The 20,839-nt window shown below is 45.0% G+C and overlaps 1 protein-coding gene across 6 annotated transcripts in view; it reads left to right on the top strand.

Moving 5' to 3' along the window:
• Positions 1–20,839, top strand: part of Csmd2 (CUB and Sushi multiple domains 2) — a 542,274-nt gene that overhangs the window by 496,775 nt on the left and 24,660 nt on the right. For 5 of the 6 annotated variants that reach the window (XM_078025879.1, XM_078025878.1, XM_078025877.1 and 2 more), the window contains 4 exons: positions 5,034–5,207; positions 6,551–6,739; positions 15,047–15,220; positions 18,859–19,041. In XM_078025879.1, coding sequence (XP_077882005.1) covers positions 5,034–5,207; positions 6,551–6,739; positions 15,047–15,220; positions 18,859–19,041 — 720 coding nt within the window. Of the gene's footprint in view, positions 1–5,033; positions 5,208–6,550; positions 6,740–15,046; positions 15,221–18,858; positions 19,047–20,839 lie in introns of all 6 variants that reach the window. The other variant, XM_078025882.1, reaches the window with a different exon arrangement.

Here is a 20,839-nt window from a genome sequence, read left to right as displayed (position 1 = left end):
TTATTCTCATGCACAGCATTGAATTTAAACTTGCCTCGTGAGTCAACTTGAAAATCTTCCTTTTATGAGTTAAACTCATTCATGTGTATTGATAGGTCTGAATTGGTCTTAATTCTGTCATCTTTATGTAGTTAGTATTATGAAATAGTATAGTATATCTCTGTAAGATGTGTTTCTTTGCTTTCTTTTTCATTTCTTTAGGTATTTAGGAAAGCTTGAATCTTTGTTCTTTGCTTACTTCTGTACTTGTAACATTTTAATGCCATTAGCTCTGATTGTCTGACTTAACTTTTTATTATGTAGTTTATCAATTCTTACCTGTTTATACAACAATGAGCTTATTCTATGTTCTTTCCCTTTTCCTCTTTCCTTTCACTTTTAGTTGGATTTTCCTACTTTGTCAGGACATAAAATATTTATGACAGTGTTTATATATTCTATCTTTTCCCCCTACCTCTACTCCTAGATCTATAATTAAATATATCAGAAGCTTACCCAATCTATTGAAGTTTTCCCAGTTATCTCTTAGTAGGGTCAAGCTCAGTCTCTAGTAGATTCTTCAATAAGATTCCTTGCATAATATTCTCCCAAGTTCTTACATATTTAAAACTGTTTTTCTGTACCTTTAAACTTGAAGGACAGCTGGATTGGAAAATCCCTGGCCACCTTATTGCTTTGACTGTCTAAAAAGTGTTCCTCCACCATTATTTTGCTTAGCATGTTACTCTTTTTTTTTTCCTCACACCTTTCTTTTTATTGTATGTATTCGAACTGAACTACAGAATGTTTGGAGACCCAGTGAAAGGCTTAGTACACTCCGTGTAATTAGCATCTCCATCTTCTCACCTACTTCCCTTCAGGTGTTTGTGGGAAGAGCACCCAAAGCTGCTTTAGGAAATTTCCACTGCACAGTACGGTCCTGTGAACTGAAGTTGCCATGCCGTGGGTTGGATCTTACTTGTACTACAACCTTGAACCCTTTAACACTATCTCCCTGTCTCCCCTGCCACTGCCTCTGGTAACCACCCTTCTCCTCGCCATTTCTATGTATCCAACATTTAGAATTATAAGATTGGCTTGATTCCATTTTATAAGCTATTAAATGATTTTCTGGGGGTCCTGATTATTTTTTTTGCTTTATTCTTAAAGTCTAATATTTTAGCTAGGTGATGCCTTTAGAGTTGACTGTTCCAAGACAATTTCCCCAGGTGTTCTGTGCATCTGTGAATGTGTAGATTCAGGTCTTCTTTTATTTTATTACATTCTATTGGGTTATAGTTGTAGAACTAATTCTGGCACATTGTACCTGGGTTTAGTGTTTATTTCTCTACTTCGCATCATTTAAAGTTTGTAGCCTTCTCTGTTTTCTCTGCAGGTGTGGGTTTTCTGTACTTTCATTTGTTCTTGTTAATCTACAACTTTTAGGTTTAGGCAACCACCATTATCCTCCGATGCCTGGAAGCAATTTGGACAATTTCTCACTTTTTAAAGTTCCCTAAAGTGAGATTTATGTAAAGTGTAGGGTTATGTTCTTCATTTTTATCTTTGTCTTTATTTGGCTTTTCCTATGCAGGATAGAGCCATAAAGTTATTTTACCTTTTTATCACTGTCTCCAAAAGATCTGGCAAGAACAAAATAGAAAAGAGAAAGTTCATTTGGGGCTCACAGTTTCAAAGGTCTCAGTCCACAGACAGCCAATTCCATGGCTCTGGGCCCAGGGTGAGGCAAAATATCCTGGTGGAAGAGTATGGAGGAGGAAAGCAGCTCAGAACACGGCCACCAGGAAGCAGAGAGAGCTCCCCTCACCAGAGACAAAATATAAACCCCAAAGGCATGCCCCAGATGACCTGTTTCTTCCAGACACACCTTACCTGCCTGCAGTTACCACGTCAGTGGATTAATGCACCAAATAGGTTACGGCTCTCATAACCCAATCATTTCATCTCTGGGCTTTCTTGCATTGTCTCAATCATGAGCTTTTGGGGGACACCTCATATCTAAACCATAACAAAAAACACAAGACTTGCTGTTTAAGCAATGCATGAACAGTAGTCCTCCTCGTGGTGGCTTAAGAATTATTAATGTACAGAAAGCAAGACGCATTGGTATCCAGTCACACCTTCAGATACATCTAAACAAACCATGTTCAGCTTCATGAGAAGATGCAAATTCAAATGCCTTCAGGAATTGGCACCCAGTGTACATGAAGAGGTTTCTTTTGTGAATAATGGAGAACAGGGGTCTGGATGGAGAATGTCTGCCTGACCTAAAGATACTCGTTTTTAGGCCTGGGTGGTATTACCAGGCGGCACAGAGAGGAGGCAGGCACACAGCTGTGGGCCTCAACCACCCGGCGCACACCCAGCTCCAGCCAGACACCACGTGCTATGTGACTGCAGACCAAGCAGCTCATGCACTGGATGGGCTCTGAAAAGCCAGTCCCTCAGCTACTGTCCTGAGGATTAAATAAATTAAAACACGAGAATAGTTAGAACAGAACCCTATTGCTGCTGCCACCAGCCTAGTGATGACAGTGACCTGGGTGGTGATATTGCCACCCTGTCACATCACAGAATCCAGGATCCCTTATGCTGGCCCCTTTCTCTTCTCAAGCACTGAGCCTGGCATGCTACCTAGAGGAGAAAGGCAAGTAAAAGAACAAGCCGGACGCAGTAATCCCAGCAGCTGCAGAGGCTAAGACAAGAGGATCTCAAGTTCAAAGATAGCCTCAGCAACTTAGCAGGACTCTGCCTCAAAATAAATTTTAAAAGGGTTGGGGATGTGGCTCAGTGGTTGAACACCCCTGAGTTCAATCTCTGGTTAAAAAAAAAAAAAAACTAGTAAAAGAAGAGATATGGGGGTGCTTACTCTGTCCAAGGCCCTGCATTGGCTGCTGTCCATGTAAACTCACTTTCCCTGGCGTCCACCAGACTCCAGACCTCCCTCCCTCCTGCACTGCCCTCCTCAGCTCCCCTGCCCTGGGCCCACACAGCTGTTTCATGCTTTCGCCAGCCTTCTGAAGACTCACATTCCACACCCCTGCCTGTACTCTGGGGAACTAGCTGAAGTGGCAAAGCTGGCCTGGAATGAGAAGCTAGGCTCAGAACTCAGATAAGCACCTTGGAAATGGAGCCCCCCAAACAAGTGTCTCAACTCCCCTGATAGTCTCTTTCCCATGGGGATAATGACCCTGCCTGTCGAGGATGAAATGAGCTCGTGCATATAAACCCCAACCACCGTTAGGTAATCGGATCATCCCGTTCTCTATTTTGCAGAGATGATAGAAGCCATAGACAATAATCCCTTCTACTTCCTGCTTCCCCACCCGCCCACCCATCTCATCTGCATCTATCCCTGCCCTTCCCACCCTAGGAGCAGGAGAATCCCTCTCCCTGTCCAGGGCTGTCCCTTCCCTAGACTCTGGGTCTCCTTCCCTCCTGCCTCCGTGATGAGCTTAGTCTGTCTTGAACGATCTCTCCTCCGTTCTCCCTGTTTTTCATTGCTTCCCTCGGCCATATTCAGCCAACATTCCTTAGCACCCAAGACTGCCAGGCACTGTATTTGGTGTCGTGGAGAATGGAGTGTGTCATAGTCTTGCCCCCAGGAAATTGAGGGCCGGGGGTCCAAGAGGGTCAGCCCCTGTTGAGTTGATGCCTCAGCAGGACCCTTCCTTTCCCCCTGGTGATGCCTTCCCTTTTCCCCTCTGCAGCCTGTGTTAGGTCTCAAGGAAAACAGCCCCAACAGGAAGTGTGCGTGTCTGGAGAGAGAGGGGTTTATTTGAGGAAACTGCTCATGCAGCCATGGAGGCTGGCAAGTGCAGAATCTGCAGCACAGGCTGGAGACTTAAGGGGGGCCTTGCTGTTCTTGGCTGATGGCAGTCTGCAGACAGAAGCCTCTCGTCTTCCAGGAAAGCCAGGTGTTTTCTATCAAAGTCTTCAACACGTTAGGCAAGGCCCACCCACACTATGGCAGATGATCCACTTTACTCAGAATCTCCTGATTTAGATGTTATACTCATCTAAAAAAAAAAAAAATGCCTTCACGGAAATACTGAGAATAACATTTGAACACATATCTGGGTACCACAGCCTGGCCACATTAACACATGAAATTAACTGTCGCCTGAACTTACTGCTTGACAACATTGTCTACTCAAATTGCTTCCACCTCTTCCCACAGTGGCAGCCAGGGCCACTGAAATATGAGTTACGCCCCCACCATTTCTCTGCTCCAATCAGAAAGAACCTCCCAGGCAGTAGGAGCTCTGGTCCTGGACCACATCACAGAGTCCTCAGGGCCCTGCTGCCCAAGAGCTGTGGGATGGGAGTCCAAGGCGTGGCAGCCGGAGCTCTGAAGCAGACAGTGACCCGGGACCCAGACAGCTCCAGGCCCTTGTGTGGGGATACAGGATATGGTACCTGGTGGCAGCAGCTGCTCGGTTCCTGTTGCTCCATGGACAGGGCCTGGGAATATGTGAGAGGCAGAGAGCAAGAGCCACAAGAGACCAAGAGACACTGCCAGGCCACCAGTGCCCCTTCGGATACATTGGTGGATGCTGTTCTGTCCTTATCTTACTTGACCTATGGGGTGCCAGCATACCTTGTAGCTCTGTCCTTGGCCTCCGTGACACTGCCCCTTCCTCCTGAGCCATGCTCGCTCCTTTTCCCACCATTCCTCAGCTTCCTTTGCAGGTTTTGTTGTCTCTGTGCCCTTCAAAGGTGGTGTCCTGGAGGGTTGTAATCCTAAGCACAAGGCTCATGGTTTTTAACCTTGGGGAGGGGGCCAAGCCCCTTCGCCCACCTGGTGAAACTGGAGGGTCCTCTCCTAGGCTGCCACTTCGCAGATCTTCGCAGTGAACGCACGGGCTCATGGAGCTTCTCCCCAACTTGACCACTGCCCCATTGATGGTGAAGTCCTGCTTGCCCTGGAGTAGGATGGAGACCCCGTTCAAATGTCATGCCAAGGAGAAGAGGCTCAATCTCGGGGAGTGTGGAACAACAGGGGGCTTACCCGTCTTCTGTTTGGGTTCCAGCGATCACCTGTGGACACCCAGGCAATCCTATCAACGGTCTCACTCACGGCAGCCAGTTTAACCTGAACGATGTGGTCAAGTTTGTCTGCAACCCTGGGTATGTGGCTGAGGGGGCTTCGAGGTCCCAGTGTCTGGCCAGCGGGCAATGGAGTGACATGCTGCCTACCTGCAGAAGTGAGTCTCCCTTCCTGTCCCCCTCTACCTCTCACTACCTCCACCTTCTGTGGTTCTGTAACCAGGAGCAAAAGCCAGCACCTTCAGTCCTTACGTTATTATGACTCAGGGAACACTTGAGACAGAGAAGGGTCATAAGTGGAAATTTTGTCGACCCCTAGATATGGCCATGTAAAATTTCTTCATGGGTTATATGGAAAGCAAGACTTAGCTTCATTTTTCTAAATCTTCAGTTGTTGGCAATTTCATAGAACAAATAATCCTATTAAGCCACACTCTTTTATAAGCAAACAGGTTTACTTTTCCTCATATAAGCAAGAAATCTAAAAGTAGTATTATTTCTGTAGCTGCTCAGTGAGGTCCAGAGCAACATCTTGGTCTTTCCTCATGGTTGCAGATTAGCTGCTGCAACTCCATTGTAACCACATTCAATGGAGCCCTGTTTTTGATGAATTTGTTTAAAGCAGCAGAGTTGGAAAGAAAAATAACAGAGGAACTTAAGGGTCGAGACAAAGGGCTAGGGCTGGTGTGTAAGAGGCTCAGAGAGGAAACCAAAGACTCCACAGGCAAACGGGGCAGAGGATATCCTGGCCCTATTTGAACTATTTAGGAAGTAACTTCTAAAGCTTTTAAAGGCTTTTTACAGTAGTAAAGCATTGAAGTCTTGAGAGTCTCATCAATAAGTACCTTATACTTAAAGGCTTACCAAAGAGGAAAAAAAAAAAGACTCTGGTTAGATAATGAATGTGAAGGTGTTTTGAAAGCAAAAGCACATATTAGAGGTTATGAATAATACTGTCATTATTCTAAAATCTCACCCTAATTTTAAGTAAAGCTGCTTTGGAAACACTTTAACATTTTAAAGTCAACTGTATCCTCGGGGGATTAGTGTCTCCCTGAAGCACTCACAGAATTTATTAAAACAGTTTCCAGGCCCCACCTGCTGTGGGCGAGCTTTGCCGTGGGAGCCACATTGTGTGAGGGACCCGGCACCCCGAGTAAGAGGGCCATGCCCCCAAGGGACATATGTGGGCACCAGTCACAACCCAGGCCGGGAAAGTCAGCAGTACAATTTGTGCAGGGGAGGGCCTCGCTCCATGAGGAGGGGCAGGCTTCTCTGAGCTGCCATCCAGCTGGACATGAAGGATGGATCCCTTGACCCAGGGACCCAGGTGGGGACAGGGCAGTAGCCTCAGGTCCAGCCCACCCTCCTGGGGAGGATCAGCTCTGACACCTGGCTTCAGCCTGGAGTTCTGCTGCTCTGGGAATTCTCCTTGCAAAGTTGAAAAAAAAAAATCTTCACGTTGAGTTTCCTGCCTCTTAATTGTCCCTCTTGATTACAGTCATCAACTGCACAGATCCTGGGCACCAAGAAAACAGCATCCGTCAAGTCCATGCCAGTGGCCCACACAGGTTCAGCTTTGGCACCTCCGTGTCTTACCAGTGCAACCACGGCTTCTACCTCCTGGGCAGCCCCGTGCTCAGCTGCCAGGGGGACGGCACCTGGGACCGTCCCCGCCCCCAGTGCCTCTGTAAGTAGGCGTCATTTGCTCAGAGTGACTGATGGGTGGTCCATGGCAAAGATGGGTCCTGTGTGTGTGTGTGTGTGTGTGTGTGTGTGCTCACACAAGTGCGTGTTCTATCACCGTGACCGTCATTCTGGCTGCTCCTCGGATAGCAGGGCCCCCACTGAGCCCTTGCTGGATTCGTTGCCAAACCAACTCATGTGCTTCTCCTCGCTGTTCCCTTTCTTCTTAGTATTGCCCCCAACCCCTGCAGGCTTCAGGAGTCCCTTCATAAATGAGTGCCTAGTGGGACACCATCTCCTCATTTTAGCCCTTCCGGGATTTCCAGAAAGGCAGCACAGGAACCCCTTTCCTTTGGAGGACTGAAGCCAAGTCCCACAGGCTCCGTGGCAGGGCCTCCCTGCATGTGGAGCTGGCTTTGCTACTGAGCGTGCTGTGTGGCTCAGGAGAAGTTAGCTGCCCTCCCTGAGCCTCAGCTTCTTCATGGCTGGACATCCCACTCATCCCTGTTAGAAGATTCAGTGAGAAAACCCACAGAGAGTGTCCATTTATCGTGTGGTACATAAAAGCTGCTCCATCAATAATAACTGCATCCATTCATCTTAGAAAAAGTTATGGGGACAACAGGGCAAAAACAGAAACCAAGCCTGGGTGAGGTGCTCAGGCCACCAACCTCTGGTTGAGAGCCTCCGTGTCCTTAGGAGAGCAGTGCCCGTTCTCTCACACTCTCCTCTGGGTCCCCAGGAGAGCCCTGTGGATCACTCTCTCCCATCCCCCCCAGGGGTAGAGCTGAAGACACACTCCCGAGGGACGGACGGGTGGTAGCCCTTCAGCGGAGCCCTGTCCTATACACTCTGGAGCCCTCCAGCCCCAGGCCTTCTTCTTCTTACACCCTGCCTCTAAGGGTGCTAGGAGCCTGGTACAGCGACCCTCTGCACATAGTCCTCCTATTTGAGGACCCTGACCTGGCAGTTGAACTTGACCAACAAGTTGTTGGTTTTGAATGCACATCCACCCATGGACAGTGGTCCAGCAGAGATTTAGAGTCCTTGGTTAAAATAAAGCTTTTATCATGATAAAATGACCTTACCTACATCACATTCTGCCCCCAAGGCTTCTTTTATCCGACGTTAATACTGATAAATATCAAATTTATAACCCCTCTCCTTTGCTTAGTACGTATATAATATATTTTGGTCCTTTTTCTTTTAACCATTCTTTATGCAAAAGAAGAAAACATTGTATCGTTACCTTTTAAACCTATCGGACAATCTTTTCCTTCAGTTGGAGGATTTGATCCATTTGCATTTTTTCCTTCAATGAAATATAATTCACTCTTTTAAAGATGATGTCAACTTGAAATCAAAATACAGAGGTGAATCTCACAGCCAAGGATTTAGCTGGGAATAATAGGCAAGAAGTAGAATGGCAGTTTGGGACACACAGAGACCATGGCCCCTGGTACATCCAGAGGCGGCGTGAGTTGGTGTGAAAGTTCGTTGGTGCTGTCAGTGTCTCGCAAGAGCTCTCGAGTTCTGACTGGGGAGCGCCAGGAGTTGCTAGGAAGGACTGGTCATCTTGGAGTTATGGTTAGGCCCTTGCAGTTTGATATGGGGCTGGTGATATCATTTTTCAAATGGTCCTATGCAAACTGAATGTCCTCCTCTTGGCCTCTGAACTCCATCTTAGTTGGATATGACATAAATGGCCCCGTTTTGTATAATCAACTTGAACAACAACAAATCCAGCAAGTTTTACATTCACAAAGTTTTGTGACCATCACCACTAGCTATTTCCAGAACATTTCATCACCCCCAAAGGAAATCCTTTAGCTTCTAACCCCCACCCCCCACCACCACCCTATCCCTGTGTGATCACTAACCTACTTTGAGTCTCTATAAATTTGCCCATTATAGACATTGCAAAAAAAAATGATTATCTATGTGGCTTTTTGTATCTGGGATATTCCACTTAGAATAATTTTCAAAGTACATTATGTCTTAGCATATATCAGTATTTCATTCCTTTTTATGACCAAATACTATTCCATTGTATGGATATACCATATTTTGTTTATGCTTCATCAGGAGATAATATTGCAATTATGCATTGGCTATTGTGAAGAAAGCTACTTTGAGCATTTGTGTACAAGTGTTTTGTGTGAACACATGTGACAGTTCTCCTGGGTATACCTAGGAGTAAAATTGCTGAGTCATATGGTACCTCTGTGTTTAATTTTTTGAGGAACTACCAAACTTTTCCAAAGGGGCTGCAACATTTACATTCCTACAAGCCGCATGTGAGGGTTCCAATTTCTTTGCATCCTCACCTGAGCTTGTTATTGTCCATCATTTTCATCATAGCCATCCTAGGGGGTATGAAGTGATCTCTTCTCATGGTCTTGATTGCATTTCCCTGAGGACCAATGATGTTGAGTATTTTGTGTGTGTGTACACAATGGCTGCTTGTATACCTTCTTTAGAGAAATATCAATTCAAGTCCTTTGTCTATTTTTCATTGGGTTTTTAGTACAGCTGAGTCAATCTGAGTTGAAACTGGTCTTTATGTGCTCTGAAAACTATATCCTTATCAGATCTATGATTTGCCAATATCTTCTCCTGTTTTGTGGGTTGTCTTTTTACTTCTTGGTAATGTCCTCTGATGTATGAAGTTTTTTAATTTTAATAAAGTCCAGCTTATCTGTTTTTTTCTTTTGATCCCTGATGACACCCCCACCCAGAGAAACTCTTTCACTGATGCTTCATGATTATTGTGACACTGTTTGGGGGCTAACCACATCTCTCTATCTAGAAGATGTAGATATACCTGTGAATACGGATGTGGCAAACTGTAGAGGACTTTAACATCCCCCCAACCCACCCCACATCAAGCTAGTCAGTGAAAATCCTCTGTTCCTTCCAGGTGAAGGAAAACTGCTTTAATGAGTGTGGATGTGCAGAGACCAAAGAAAATGCATGACTGGGTCTATTTCTCAGCTGGAGAGCTGTGGAGACAGTGGAAGGCGGTGTCTGGAGAGTACAGCTCTCATACTCAGGGGACAAGAACAGTGAAGGGTCCTTTTATTTTTGCTGTGGGACTTGGCATAGCCCATTCAACCACTAATTCCTAGTTTATATTTTTGGGTTTTGCTTAATTATAATGTTAGGGGGGGGGGTTTCAATCCCCTGTTAAATGTGTACTCTGTGTAATTCAAGAAAGTCTGTTATTATTAGGCTTGCTAAATACCTATCTTGTCTATTTTCATATACACATTTTCATTTAATTTGCAGTTAGCAGTGAGAGTCAATGACATGACCCAAAAGACCTCATTTGGACACCAGCCTGAATATTTAAAACATTTTTTTCTAGTATAAGAGATTGGATTCAGGGTCTTGTGCCTGCTAAGCAAGTACTCTACTGCTGAGCTACATCCCTGGTCCTTTTTATGTTTTTTGTTTGTTTGTTTGTTTGTCTTGTTTTTGTTTTTGAGACAAAGCCCCACTAAATGGCTGAGGCTAGCCTTGAACTTGTGATCCTCCTGATTAAGCTTCCCAAGTAGCTGGGTTACAAGTATGTGCCACCCTGCCCAGCTTAAAAACATTTTTTAAAAACTTTATTTTGACAAATTGAAAAATGTAGCAGCAGCTATTCACATTCTTTGTTCTCTGCCTACTTGATTTTTATGCAAATATACTCCAAACATAAGTTGTTTCTCCCATTATCATACATCTTTTTCTTCTTTTTTCTTGTCCACAGCAGCCAAATGGTATTGTCGTTATTTTATCTTTTGTCACAAATATTATTATTAACTTCTTCATCCTTTCAAATGACAAACTACAGAAAGGGAACCAAACAATAGAATATATTCCTCTGACTTTACAGATACCTGGGTAGCTTAGATCAAGTCAATGCCAAAAAAAAAATAAAATAAAATAAAAATTCATGTGCTTTCTCAGAGATTATTAGATATTCCCACAATACAATACTCTCCTCAAACCTTCCTCAGGAAAATTTTAAAGCCAAATAAGAATATCTTTTTTTTAAAAAAAAAAAGAAAAGAAAGAAAAGCATCCAGGCACTACTATCCAGAAATCATGAGATCTAGCCAACATAAAGTACGTGCACGTATATGCCAATAAACATGAACAAAAATGTTCTTATTGGTATTATTCATAAAAATCCAAAGGTAAAAACAATTTAAATGATCATAAGAAATGGATAAATAAAATGTGGCATATTCATGCAAAGATGACCCCAAAGTTCCACAGCTCATGCATTCATGTACCCTCTCACACTGTAACAGAGTTGGTCTTGTGACCAACATGGTGGAAGTGGTAGAAGTGGCTTCCAAAGCTACATTGTAAAACACATTGCCACTTCTGCCTTGTCAAGCTTTTCAAGGGCACCTTGCATCCTGGGCACCACCTCATGAGGGATCCTGAGCCAGAACCACCTTCAAATTTCTGACCTTCACAAAGCCTGAGCAATAGCAAATATGTATTATTGTCTAGCTTTTAGGGCAAAATCCAACCTATGACCTGTTTTTCTATGACCCTGGGCTTATCATGGTTTTCACATTTATAAAGCATTTTTTAAAAGGAAGAAAAGAAAGGAAGAAGAAAAATAAGCAACAGAGACCCTATATGGCCCTCCAAGGTTAAAATATTTACTATCTGGCCCCTAGAGAAAGTTTGCCAAGCCCTGCTCCATCGCAATGATAATGAATGAGCTCCTGCATCCACATAGCTGCTTCTCCAAGCAAGATGCCAAGGGGGTAAAGCCAAATGCAAAATGCATACCCAATAATTCCATTTACATAAAATTCAGTCAGTGCGCAAAAATTTGTAGAAGCAAGCAAAACTAATGAATGGTGTACAAAGTCAAGATGGTGGTTTACTCTAGGGAGGTGGCGAGGGCAGCGGTAGGTAGAAAGCATGGTGGCTTCTAAGGTGCTAGCAGTGTTCTACTTCTTGATCTGGGTATAATGAGTGTGTTCATTAACGAGTGTAATTATGTGTTCACTTTGTGACAATCCATTAAGCTGTGCACTGGTGATTATTGTATTTTTCTGTACGTATGTTGTTTTTCCATTAAAGAGAGTATATTTGAAAAACTATTAGAGAGTTTAAATTGGACAATTTAGGGAAGTGCAGAAATCACTAATAAATAATCATAGAAGCATTTAAATGAAAATTGGAGACTCCACTGCTTTCAGAAGAAGAGAATTCGTTGGTTGCATTAAAATAGAATTGCAGAAGGAAGTCTCTTAGCATGCATAAGAGTATGGCCCCTGCAAACTGGTTTCCAGAGCTGATTCTGTCATTGAATAGGTCTGTGACCTTGGGTAACTTACATGTCCTTGCATTTCTTATTCTCTTGATCAGTAAGATGGAGATAAAAATGGTGCCCACCCTATAGGGTTATCTCAAGAAATAAATAGCAAAATCTTTGAAACTCACTGAATTAATGATCAATTCTGATCTTGAAACTTAGTACCAACTGTTCTTGTTTTCTCACAATTTTATAGGTCACAAATTTAGGTAAGGCTTAGCTGGTGTATTAGTCTGGGTTCTTCAGTGAAACAGGAAGAAGATAGATAGATAGATAGATAGATAGATAGATAGATAGATAGATAGATAGATAGATAGGTAGATAAATAGATAGGTAGATAGATAGATAGGAAGAGATTTACCATAAGGAATTCATTCATATAATTATGGAGGCTCAGCAAGCTGGAGACCCAGAAGAGTCAATGGTATAAGTTCCAGTCCAAGTCTGAAGGTAGGAGAAGATGATATCCCAGCTAGAAAACAACCAGGCAGAGAAAATTTTCTTACTCTTTTTTTTTCTATTTAAGCCTTCAAAGGAATAAATGAAGCTCAATGACATTGGGGAGGGGAAACCTGCTTTGTCCAATCTGCCTATTCAAGTGTTACTATTATCCAGAAACACGCTCAGAGATACACCTAGAATAATGTTTAACCAAACATCTGGGCACCCCATAACCTAGTCAAGTTGACACACAAAAAAGCACTTGGGACTGGCTGTGGGCTGAGGAGGAAGCTGTTCTTCTTGATGTGGCATCTCTCCATGTGGCTGCTCTCTCTACCAGACTGTCATTGTCTTCTTCCACAAGGTTGTTTTTCTAGGACAAAGGAGAAAGTTATCAGATCTCTGAAGAACAGAGTTCAGAATTCCTCAAACCTCATTCTACCACATTTAGTCAATCAAAGCAGCACAAGGCCAGCCCAGATTAAAGGGAAAGGGAAATAATAGACTCCACTTCTTGGAGCAGGAAGAGTGGCATGCAGGTGCAGGGTTGGAAGAGTTGTTGGTGCCATCTCTGCAGTTAGCCCTCTGTCACCACAGCCCATAGCCTTGATTTGTGCAGTATACAACTCCTCACCCTCAAGACCTCCAACATCATAGTTATTGTGTTCAGTTATCTATTGTGTAACAAATCACCCCAAAACATAGCTGCTTAATGCCACTATAATTTTATTGCTATGATTGACAATTTGGGCAGGGTTTAGTGGAAACATTCATCTCCACTCCACACATCATTGGCTATTGTGGCTCCACAGAGCCTAGAAGATCCAAGATGACTTCATTCACATATCAGGGATCCTGGAGCTTGCTGTGATCTGAGACACTATGATTGTTCTCTACCTGGTCCCTCTGTCCACATGATTCCTTCTCATTCAGCAATCTACACAGATTCCTTATATGGTAGGACTAATATTTCAAGACATGAAGGTAGAAGTTGCTAGACCACTGAGGCTACCACTGGTCCAAGGTCCCCTTCATGACATTCTATTATTCAAGGCAGATCAAAAACCCACCTTATAGCCAAAGAGTGGGGAAACAGGCTCCATCCCTTGATGAGCAAAATTGTTAATGAGAATCTTTGCAGATAACCTACCACAAGCACTTAGAAGCATTTTGGACACACTTTAAGACCACAATGAGATGTGAAGGTACCTAAGACCTGTTCATGTCATCAATGTGCCCTGACACAATTTCATTACCAGGGACAGCATTAGTCCAACCCAGATGTTATCCCTGCATTGTCTGTCCTGATCAGCGTCCATGTCAAGAACTCTGCCCTTCCTGGAAACTAGTTATGGCCACGAGGATCTCCCACCAGGCTTCATGATTTAGGTGAAGTCATTATCATCTCTTCTGAAACTACTGCAACAGCCCCTTTTTTCATGCCCCACCCTGGATTTTTCCCCACACAGCAGCCAGAATAATCAATCATATTAAAATGTAAGCTGGATCCTATCTTTCCATAGTTTCCTATCATGCTTACAATAAAATCTAAATTCTGTGCCATGATCTGGTTCCCAGGAGGAACCCCTTCCACCCGTGCCATCTTCTATTCTTTCCTCACCTGTTCTATTGCAGCATCTCTGGCTTTCTTGCTGTTCCCCAGCACACCAAGCTCCTCTGTCCCCTGGGACTTTACGCCCCATGTCCCTTCTTTTATAGCACTCCTCCCCCTCAGCTTACAAGGCTGGTCCTTCACATCATTCAGGTCACCCCACTCAAAAAGAGTACCTGCGCCTCACCCTGAACACCTTTTTCCTTTGGCAACTTTACTTTTCTTCATAACACACCCTGGCATTACCTCTTCATTTTCTTACTTTTAGCGTCTCTTCCCACTAGACTATAAGATTCATGAGTGCGTGGACTTTGTTCTCCCCAAACACAGAGAACAGCGCCTAGCTCATAACAGATGCTCAACAGATGTGTGGAGTGAATGAAAGGAGCAGCCTGTGATGAGGACAGAGGGAAGGCCAAGTCCAGCCACAGTGGTAGTGTGGCCCTGCCCTGGCTTGTGCACCTCAGTTCTGGTGTCCCACTCTTATCACCACCTTCACAGTGAGACCTTGGTGTTTCCGGAAAGGGAACTTTCAGGGTAAAAGGAACAATTCAGTGACCACTGATGAGACAACTGTAAGATGCGGTTGGAAAAGGGCTGTCACTGGCCCTCATTCTGGAACCATGGTCAGCAAGAGGGTCCCAAAATGGTGGATCTCTTTATCTTATGTTCCCTTGTGAATCATCTTTCTTCCCAGAGACCCCCTGGATATGTCCTGTGGCCGTGGGGAAACAGGGAGAGGTGGGCTCAAGGGTTTATTCTTCCCCCTTCCCCGTGCAGACCTGGGCACTGCAGGCAGGTGGGAGCCTTCCTCTGCGGGTGTCCAGCGGGTGTGACTGCAGGAAGCTTGCTCCCATCGACACCAAGGGTTTCTCCTCTTCCCTGCCTCCCACACAAAAAGCTGCTGAGCTGTTTGCTCTTCCCCACAGTGGTGTCCTGTGGCCATCCAGGATCCCCACCTCATTCCCAAATGTCCGGAGACAGCTATATCGTGGGGGCAGTCGTGCGCTACAGCTGCACCGGCAAGCGGACTCTGGTGGGAAATGCCACACGCATGTGCGGGCTGGATGGACACTGGACCGGCTCCCTCCCCCACTGCTCAGGTAAGGAGCTTGGCACCCACCGGGAAGGGGTCTTGGGGAACACGGGCTGTTGGGAGGTGGACTAGCTCCCACCGTGTGAGCATGCCTGATGGGTGGTACCCTGCCCCTCCCCTGACAGGTGGAGAGGGCAGCCAAAAGAGGTCCTAACTGGACTTCAGCCCTACGTGGTCTGAGTGCAGTTCATCCTATTTGGTCAGTTCTGGCCACACCCATACAGATTGCAAAATTAGGAAGCGCACAACTTTGTGAATTCACACTCCTATCCAGACACTTGACTTCATGAGCTTCTGAGAGTAGTCCAAGACTTCCTGACCATCCCAGCCCCGTCCAAAACCACTTCATTGTTTTGAGTTTGTTTTGTTTCAGGGATGATTGAACCCAGAAGCACTTAACAACTGAGCCACGTCCCCAATCCTTTTTACTTTTATTTTGAGATAGGGTCTCACTAAATTGCTGAGGCTGACTTTGAACTTGCAATCTTCCTCAGGCTCCCAAGCCATTGGGATTATAGGCAAGTGCCACTGTGCCCAGCACATCTGTGTTTTTTTCTACCCTGTTTCAGTCTCCTGGCCCCTAGCTTGCTTCCTCTTCTTATCATGTGCTGGCTGCCTGGTGGGGTCGTCTTCCTCCCTGCTACCCCCAGGTATAGTCCCCAGACTTTCTTATTTATTAATTTTACTGCTAATCTCTATAAGGACACTGACATACTATCAAAATAGTAAATGTGGGGAATTGGCAAAGCTCCCACATCCATATTCTCCAAACCAAAAATTCATCTGTAATGTCATATAACAAGGAAAATATTTGAAAGTGAATTAATTGTGCCATTCATAACAGAAACCGCCAGGTTAAAAAAATTAGCACCCACAGCTTTGTCTTCTTTGAGGTTAGTCTGCCCGGCCCAAGGAAGGGATCCCATTTGGAACATCACCCTCAAGAGGACAGCTGCTCATGTAGCTCAAGGTTCCTAGGTATTCATTAGGTCTCCCCATAAAGGAGAGACCTTAAACCACCATTTCAAAATGCTGTTGGCTTCCAAGGACAGTCCCAAACATACGGAAACCAGGACTTTGGACCCTCTCTCCTGTTGATCTCATTGGAGAGTTAGTAGTCAGCCAACCAATGAACTGGGAAGGACTACCTAAGAACCACAGGATGCCTGCTAACTGAGCACCTGACTTATTTCTTTTGAACTTTGTGGGAGGATGGTAAGGGAAGAACAGGGTCATGTACATGGAGGCCACCTGGGAACCCACTGAGAAAGTTCCAGAAGGAAAAGAAGCATCCCAAGAGGAAAGGGAGCCATGCATACATCTGCCACAGTCCCTTTTGTGCTAATCTTCACATAAAGCTCCGCCCTCCAGGATACTGGGCTAATGGCCTTCTTAAAGTCTACTTGATCTATTTTTTTTTGGGGGGGGGGAATCTTTATTCTTGGTGTAAAAGGAAGAACAGAGAAAGAAACCAGAGGAACGCATCAAGCACCTCCTGCACCTTAAAATTGGAGTTCAACCACATGTTCACCCCCCGGACCACTGCAGAGCATTGAAAATCTCTTCTTGTCCAAACTCCAATTCCTCCTCTCAGCTGTGTTAACAGATACTGGGAAAGGAAGAATTTTGACCTGAGATTTCATTGTTGTGTGACCCCCTGAGTGCTTGTCCTGCATGGGGAGAGAAGAGTTTCCTTGTCAACATCAAAACTCTAAACAAGCAGATACATTGGGGACATGAAAAAGTAGAAGATTTAATCCCTGATCCTGAATAGTTAGCATCTTATTGCCGGGTATTCAGCAAAGGTGGCAGACACTTAGGAGAAACCAATCACAAGCTGAGTCTTGTGGAAACCTCTAAGAGCAGAATGAGAAGGGATTCTGTAAATGGTAAACTGGGGGATGAGTAAGCCTCAGTGCCTTAGTAAGGAAATTAGAGGAGAAAACAGGCAATCAAGAAGCAGCTCTAGGTACACTCCAATGAGCCAAGCAGAGCCAGTTTCTCCCTTCCCAGAGTTTGCAGATATCATCTTTTGCAACAGCATCTCCTGCTATATATATATCCCTAAGAAATAAACATTCAAGAATTCCAGGTCAATTTTCTGAGCCTCATCCTGTGCATTCCATGGACTCAAACAATATATAACAAAATCTCCCAAGTCCTTGAGTTGTACACCCCTGGGCCACATGGACCTGCAGAGATTTCAGGAGGGGTTTTTTCCCTCATTCAAAAATTATTTACTATTGTTATTATTATTATTATTATTATTAATTGATGTACACTAATTATACAGAATGGTGAGTTCATTGTGGCACATTCAAATCAACATAAAAATAATTTTAAAATCTTCGTTTTTTATTCCATCTGTCTTTTGCCACAGATTTCAGGAGTTTGAGGCTCACTTGGGAAGCTCATTGCCCAACTATCTCCTATCACTCACTCACTTTGCTGATACACTCTTTTTTTCTTTAAGAGAAAGAGAGAGAGAGAGAGAGAGAGAGAGAGAGAGAGAGAATTTTTTAATATTTATTTTTTTAGTTTTCAATGGATACAACATCTTTATTTTATATTTATATGGTGCTAAGGATTGAACCCAGCGCCTCGCGCATGCCAGGCAAGCACGCTACCGCTTGAGCCACATCCCCAGCCCACCGATACACTCTTCAGTGAAAGATTGTTGCTGTTTATCTAGTCCAATGGTGCAATATTCTGACCAAGACTCCTTTATAGCATTGAAACAGAAGACCCCCCAATACTACAGTTGGCTCATTCTGTCAAAACACACCCCTAGGACTGGAGAACTCCGCCCTATTTACCAGTGCTGACTACAGTCAAGGTTAGCTAGCCGCCAGCAAGACCCTCCAGCAACCCAGAACTGCCCATTGCATGAGCTACATCCTGGTAAACTCCAAAAGAAAATCTAGCCCAATGTGACAGGGACCCACTTTGTTCAGATGCTTGAGTTGAAGGAAACTCCCTTCCTTGGTAGGGAGCATGGGGTTAAAATCACATTCTCACAGTCTGCTACTAGAAAAGGAAATAACTCCAAGACTGAGAAGGCAAAAAAGCCATAAAGGGTAAGTGGTAGGATATACAGGAATTGCACCTTTTTTACTCCAACAACCTGACTGTGGTCATTCAGATGTTACCACTGGATGCCCACATATGTGGGGTCATGAGGAGATAAATATCACATCAGTGGGAAATTATCCTCTCACACAGGAGCTAAATAATGTGTCATCTTCTGTTCTCAGGCTTATATGGCCCAGCCTGACCTGATTAATGGTGTCTCCTGTTCATCTCTGTTTATGGGATGTGCTAACTTGCTCAGGCATTAGGTCCTGTGGCTCTGTCCCCTGCTATCCACCTCCCTCACCTCTTGGGTCATTAGCACTCACTTAAGTGGATTTGTACAATATCAGAGCTGGATAAATAATGGAATGAAACATGGGATAGAGGGAAGGTAGGAGGAAATGTGAGGGCTTAGGACACTCCATCCGGAGCTCACATAATTTGTAAGTAGGGAAATCTTGATTAAAGTCCTAGGATCCATATCATCAGATAATTATCATTTCTTAATGTTAAGAACATTTAAAACCCTCTTTCAGCCATTTTGAAATACGTCTGCTTGGTTCTGTTCCACAGGCACCAGCACCGGAGTGTGTGGGGACCCTGGGATCCCGGCCCATGGCATCCGTCTGGGGGACAGCTTTGCTCCAGGCAGTCTGATGCGCTTCAGCTGTGAAGCTGGCCACGTGCTCCGGGGGTCGTCAGAGCGAACCTGCCAGGCCAACGGCTCGTGGAGCGGCACGCAGCCTGAGTGTGGAGGTAATGTATGTGACCGTTCTGCTTCTCCCCTTAGCCCAGCCCCAGCACGCCCCTGCTGCTCCCACTCCCCGTCCAGCACCTGCCCTCGTAGGGAAACCCCGCTCCAGCCCTGGGCCTGGCAAACAGGGAGTGGGCATCAACAGAGAGCTGGGTTGGTCCTCATTAGTGATCCAAACACAAACACAGTCCCACCCTCACCTAGCAGCGCAGGAGGAAGCCACCAAAGACTCCCCCATTCAGTCCTCATATAGTTTCATTCAACAATTATGTGTAAACGCTGTGGTTCCTGCTGGGGACACAGGGGTGACTAAGACAGACACACTGCTATGGTCTGAACATTTGCTCCTTCTACTCCCACCTGTGCCAAAATTCATGGTGAGAACTGATCGCCATGGGGATGGTATTAGGAGGTGGGGATTGGGGAGGTAATTATGTCATGAAGCCAGAGCCCCCATGAATGGGAGAAGAAGCCCTTATAAAAAGGACTTAGAGAACTCCCTTCTCCTTCTGCCACGTGAGGACAGAGCAAGAATATACCATCTCGAAGCTAGAGAGCAGGCTGTCCCCAGACACTGAATCTGCCAGCCCCTCTATCTTAGAGCAGCCTCCAAATTGCTGTGAAGGTAAATTTCTGCTGTTTATGAGCCCCACCAGTCTGTCGTATTATCACAGCAGCTGAACTGACTGCAACACAGCCCACTCTCAGAACTTGAAGTCTAAGGGAAGAGACTATGTTAAACAAACAGGCAAAATGCCAAAAGAAATACAAAGAAAAAAATTTAAAACACTTTAAAAGTCATGTGGTCCCTCAATGATGTCTTGGAAGGTCACACTATTGGGAGAAATTATATTTTTCCACACACTCCTAAATTTCTAGGGGATGGGGAATCAATTCTAAAAGTTCTCTTGGTAGAGTCTCCCTTTTTGTTGCTAGTACCCAAACAGCCTGCACAGGACTCTTGTAGGCAGAAGGCGAGTTGAACAGCCAGAGTGAGGTTGAGGAGAGAGGAGTGGTATGAAATGACCATCTAGTAAGGTAGTGTGGGGCTGGGCAGGGAAGTCATTACCATAGCACCGAGGCCTTACTTAGGGTTAGTAATTCAAAGCGAGAGCAGTCAGCTCCAGGCTGCTTGTCCAACTGTGTTTTGCACTTAGGTGAAGGCAGGGTAGACGGTGTGTTGCGTTTGAGGTTGGGGTTTGACCAGGAGCTGAGACGTTGGCAAAAAGGGGCAAAGCAAAGGAGGCTGGGTGTATGTGTGCAGTAGTTATGAGGGGCCTTGGCATCTAATGGGCAAGGAAGGAGCAGATTTCTGAGTGGAGTAGGAGACAGAAAAAAGTAGGTTTGTCAGTCCCCAGAGGACCAAAAACCTCAGGAAAGAACTAGTCCCAGAGGAAGAGTGGAGAGGCAGCAGGCACTGAGCAGGCTACTGGGAAAGGCCCTGGAGCAGTCCTGCGGAGCAGGGAGGGGCATCCTGGCCTAAGACCTGGGGACACCTGCCCAGGAAAGGAGACCTGGAGTCAAGGCCCCTCCCACTCATCCACCCAAAATCCTGCCTTACCTGGTATGCTATTTGCAAAGTTAGTTTCTGTAGAATTCTGTAGGCGAGGCAAAAGAGGGATTCTTCAACCCCCATGACCTATGTCCTATGTCCCGTTTAATGCATTCACTTTCTAAGCAGAGTCAGTTACCAGGTCAGGAGTGTTCAGGGTCAAAAACTGGGCAATTAAGAGTTTGGACCTGACAGTGAATGTTTTAGAGAGAGGGAAGGGGTGAGGAGAGAGAGAGAGAGAACATCTA

This window comes from Ictidomys tridecemlineatus, chromosome 11 (assembly GCF_052094955.1).
Source record: "Ictidomys tridecemlineatus isolate mIctTri1 chromosome 11, mIctTri1.hap1, whole genome shotgun sequence".
Taxonomy (NCBI): domain Eukaryota; kingdom Metazoa; phylum Chordata; class Mammalia; order Rodentia; family Sciuridae; genus Ictidomys; species Ictidomys tridecemlineatus.
Note: the sequence above shows the minus strand (reverse complement) of the source record. Positions and strands in the feature narration are given on the sequence as shown.